Below are 5,134 nucleotides of genomic sequence, written 5' to 3' on the forward strand. Positions count from 1 at the left end.
ACAACAGAGGAATATATATATATAACTATATTGCTTTGTGACTGAAATGGTCTCCAAAGACATACATCAACCTTTGCCTAGTTTTCTAACAACTATTCCTTTTTTTTTTTGAGGGAGATTGGTCTTGTGCTAACATCTGTTGCCAATCTTCCTCTTTTTCTTTTTTTTCCCCAAAGCCCCAGTAGATATGTGTGTATTATAGCCGTAGAGTTGTAGCTCTTCTATGTGGGACGCTGCCTCAGCATGGCTTGATGAGCAGTGAGTAGGTCAGCGCCCAAGATCTGAACCAGCAAAACCCAGGCTGACCAGGGGGAATGGTCCAACTGAACCGCTACGCCACGGGGCCATCACCCTGACAACTATTTAATATCCCAAGATTCAGATCAGTGCCATTTCTTTTAAATCGGTTTCTCCTTACTCTCTCTTTCAGGTAGCATGAGAGCTCTCACTGCTGACAGAGGCAATGGATGAAGCCAATCACTCTGTGGTGTCTGAGTTTGTGTTCCTGGGACTTTCCAACTCATGGGAGATCCAGCTTCTCCTCTTCCTCTTTTCCTCTGTGTTCTATGTGGCAAGCCTGATGGGAAACCTCCTCATTGTGCTAAGTGTGACCTCTGACCCTCATTTACAGACCACCATGTATTTTCTGCTGGCGAACCTTTCCATCATGGACTTGATATTTTGCTCCTCCACAGCTCCCAAGATGATCTATGATCTGTTAAGAAAGCACAAAACCATCTCTTTTGAGGGTTGTGTAGCTCAGATCTTCTTTACCCATGCCGTTGGGGGCACTGAGATGGTGCTGCTCATCGCCATGGCCTTTGACAGATACGTTGCCATATGTAAGCCTCTCCACTACCTAACCATCATGAGCCCACAAAGGTACATTATATTTTTAGTCACTTCTTGGATTATTGGCCTTATTCATTCAGTGACTCAGTTGGCTTTTGTTGTAGACTTGCCTTTCTGTGGCCCTAATGAACTAGACAGCTTTTTTTGTGACCTTCCTCGATTTGTTGAACTTGCTTGCATAGAGACGTACACATTGGAACTTATGGTTAGTGCCAATAGTGGCTTGATTTCTGTGGCCTCCTTTCTGATTCTGATCATCTCTTATATCTTTATTTTGGTTACTGTTCAGAAAAAATCTTCAGGTGGTATATCCAAAGCCCTCTCCACTCTGTCAGCTCATGTCACTGTGGTTGTTTTGTTCTTTGGGCCATTAATCTTTTTCTATGTGTGGCCGTTTTCCACATCACATTTGGATAAATTCCTTGCCATCTTTGATTCAGTTATCACTCCTTTTCTAAACCCAGTCATCTACACTTTTAGGAATAAAGAGATGAAGGTGGCAATGAGGAGACTATGCACTCAGGTTGTGAATTACAATAAAATCTCTTAAATATACTGAGGACGTAAAAAAGCAAAGTATACTAGAATTTCAGATGGATATGTACTAAATAAGGTATGTTAAATTTAACCAGAATGTCACTATACACTAGAATGTGTTGTGTCCTATTTTTTTCCCTCTCCTAATTGAATTATGATGTCAATCTCTGGACTCTGCTTATGTAAGAGACTTAAAGACTAAAGGTTGTGGCTTTCTTATCTCATCAGTGGTCTTACCTCTATATAGTGCCAAATAGAATTAATGTAAATGTTAAACAAGCCCTTTTGAATGTCAGTATGTGGTTTATTGTCCATTTTCTATTTTTACCATGTTAGATAAACTATCTTAATTTAAAGATAAATATTAATTTTTACTTCATCTCATTTGTCTTACTAGACAGCTGATTTGTTTTCTATATTTTCAGCTCATTGTGTGTTAGTTTCCCTCATTGTTTAACTGCTAATCTGACTTTTTTGGGGTCCTATAAGGGGACAGAAACCATACCAGTTTTTTTGAACAGACAACGTTTGATACAAAGAATAGTTAAATAAGCATAAAGTTCTTAAGTAGTTATTTGTAAAAGAATGATCTCTAAGATATCACAGACATAGCATTTGTAGGAAGCAGCTTTCACCCCTCACGATAGGAAATAAAGGGACAAAGTTACAATTATTACAACTTAAAAACAAAAGAAAGATTAAAAGCTTAGAGGAAGGATCTGTGGAGTTGAAACACAAATATTTGAGGAAGGGATGCCACCTGGCTGGTGCTAGTGTCTCTGAGCTTAGAGGACGGCCTGTGGGGCAGGGACACAACCTCTGAGGAAGGTGCGCTGCTGGCTAACACAGGTGTTTCTGAGGAGAGTGTGATGAGATGAGTTCCTCTAGTGCCAGAAAAACCGTAACTGGATTCAGCCCCCACTTTGGAAAAAAACCAAGGTAGCTGAGGAGAGTGTGGTTGGGTGATGCTCACAGGCTCAGTGAGCAGAGAGGAAGCCCACAAGCAGCAAACAGGAAGGAGCAAGTTAAGTCCCTTTTTCCTCCCCTAGACTTGTAATCTCCCTCTAGTGCCCTCTAGAGCTGGCAGAGCTGACAAAAAAGAAATGTAGTTTGCACAACCTCAGCTCTTGAATCATATAGAGCGTAGACAGGTATTTTAGAGCTGAAAGATAATATAGCACATGTAGTTATATAGCTTATACAGCATATGTAGTTACTTATATAGCACATGTAGTTACTTAGAAAATTATTAAAATTCAGTTAAGATCACACAGCTTTTGAATGCTAAAGTAAGTTTTAAACCATCTCATAGAATTTCCCTATTTTAGAAAGTCTCAGGTACTGAAAAATTAACTAATTAGCTCAAGATCATAAAAGAAAAATATGGAAGACCCAAATTTAGAATCTAGGTTGACAGACTCTTGGTCCTTTGCTGTCTTCTGCCATTTTAGATCTTATTTCCTCAGTTTCTAAGTCTCATGTCTCTTTGGACTGTTAATTTTTCACTGACACGCACCATTATATTATGCACCTTGTGTCTTGAATATCCATTTGTCAAATAGCTGTTTCAATAAATGTTCATGAGTGATTTTCACTTGGTAAATCTATTCAGCCCTAGTTTACTTTTCTTTTTCTGATCCTATGTTTTTTCGAAATAAAGCTTTTATTTTGGAATAATTTTAGATTTACAGAGACAGTTGCAAAGATAGTCCATACAGTTCCTATAAACCCCTAACCTAGTTTTAGTTTCAATTTCCTCTAATATTATTATCCTAGGTTCCCAAATCTGAGAAATCGACACTGATGCATAACCATTACCTAAACACCAGCCTTTATTCGGATTTCACTAGTTTTTCCATTAATATCCTTTTTCTGTTTCAGAGTGCAATCCAGGATACAACATTACATTTAGTTATCATGTCTCCTTAGTCTCCTCTGGTTTGTGAGGTTCTAAGTCTTACCTTTTTTATCATGACCGTGACAGCTTTGAGGAGTATTGGTCAAGTATTTTATAGAATGTCCCTCAATTTGGGTTTTCTGAAGTTTTTCCTCATAATTAGACTGAGGTTCTGGGTTTTTGTAAAGAATACCACAGAGGTGAAGTAGCTTTTTTTTTTTTTGTACAACATTTTATGAGGAGGTACATGATATTCATGTGTCATCTCTAGTGATGTTAAACTTGCTCAGTTGTGTTATTATCTGATCCTGATAAAAGAGATGTGACTTATTGGTTGTTACTTCTGCCATTTGCATTCTTTCTTCCTATTTGAGTAGTCAATCCCTTACACTAAGTTGTCTAAGGGCTTGATGATGGTTTATCATGATTTTTGCATATATAACATATATTTCTTGGGAGGTCTAAGCAAAAGTTTATTTCAACCCCATCCCACCTTGGTTGGACTACAAAGGCAATCTGTGTAGATGATTGTTTATGGTCCTCTTCCCCTGCTCCTTCTTTGATTCAGTCACTTTTTGCTTCTATCCATATGAAACTCTTGATCCTTCTCTTTTTGAGTTTCCTGATCTTATGCCTTTAAAACTGATGTTTGTATCTTGAACCTCTGTCTATCAACTCTTAGTTTTCTTCAGCACTTCGCATTGGCGTGTCTTTGGTAGTGTGATCACCTTATCCAGCTCCTAGTGCACCAACATTTTATCCAGACTCTCTAGTCTAATTCTGCTTGAGTGGGCATTTGAATATTATGTCATGAATCTTTGAAGCTAACTGTTACCCACCTGACACAGGTGAATTAATGACTCCTCTCTGTAACCTCAGCCTGGGGTTCAGAAAAGTGGAGAGGAAAATTGTCTTCTTCTCCCCAGATATTATTTCTAGTGTTGGAATTTACTCCTCATTTAGATCAGCCGCTTGCTTTATTTGTATTATTTTTTCTATGCCATAAAAGAGTGATTAATAAAATAATAATTACTAGTTCAAAAGTCAATGCTTCTTAAGGCATCAAGAGGCATGATCATGGGCACTGCTCATCTTCAGGGAGACATGTATTAGGGTGTTCCTTGCAGTGTTGCTTTTAGCATAGAGAAGGATTCCAAATATGAAATAACTGTATGGTGTGGGCACTGACCCATCAGAACAGTTGTTTGCCACAGAGTTGCAGTAGGGTCCTGGAGACCTCTGCTTTTCCAGGCATTAACTTTTGTATCTGATTTCTAAGGAATTCTGGGGAAACAACTTGGGTGGCAGGTGGAACCCCAAGGGACTTGTGACAATTGCTATATTCTAACCAGCGTGCACATAGTTTAGAATTTTAACAACCAGTTTTACCATACAGTAGTATTCTAGCTGAATATTAACATTACTGGGGTGTAGGGGTTGGAGAATTTGGAGGCAGGGTCATTCAGTATTTGTGCAATCATATTCAGTGGCCCTGCAAAACTTGGACAAAATCTTGTTGGTGTTGTCCTTAGATGATCAGACAGGCAAAAGTAGTGCATACCCACCATGGATTACTTTGATCATTTGGAGATATTAGACTATATATACACATGGCAGAGTGGGATAAGTGAAAAAAGAGAATTGGAGTGTGTCTAAATATGTTTTATATGTATATGCATACAAAACAACATACATGTTTTATGATAAGACAGACAACACCAGGATACATTTTAAAAACACTAGAATGGTTGCCTCTGAGAGAAAAGGAGTGGAAATGGAGACTGGAGATTAAAGGGAATAAACAGTAAATGAGAGAGAGTTCCTTTGTAAACCATTGCTGATAGTGTA

At 38.4% G+C, this 5,134-nt stretch overlaps 1 protein-coding gene across 1 annotated transcript; it reads left to right on the top strand.

Annotated features, from left to right (window-relative positions):
- The first annotated feature begins 454 nt into the window (after positions 1 to 454).
- Positions 455 to 1,402, top strand: LOC131405385 (olfactory receptor 4F6-like). Its single transcript, XM_058540435.1, has one exon. It carries the CDS (start codon positions 464 to 466, stop codon positions 1,400 to 1,402), a length of 939 nt encoding a protein of 312 aa, XP_058396418.1. The 5' UTR covers positions 455 to 463.
- Positions 1,403 to 5,134: the final 3,732 nt, after the last annotated feature.

This window comes from Diceros bicornis, chromosome 5 (assembly GCF_020826845.1).
Source record: "Diceros bicornis minor isolate mBicDic1 chromosome 5, mDicBic1.mat.cur, whole genome shotgun sequence".
NCBI lineage: Eukaryota > Metazoa > Chordata > Mammalia > Perissodactyla > Rhinocerotidae > Diceros > Diceros bicornis.

Coding starts and splice junctions, on each gene's coding strand:
- LOC131405385 (XM_058540435.1), top strand. CDS start 464: ATGGATGAAGCCAATCACTCTGTGGTGTCTGAGTTTGTGTTCCTGGGA.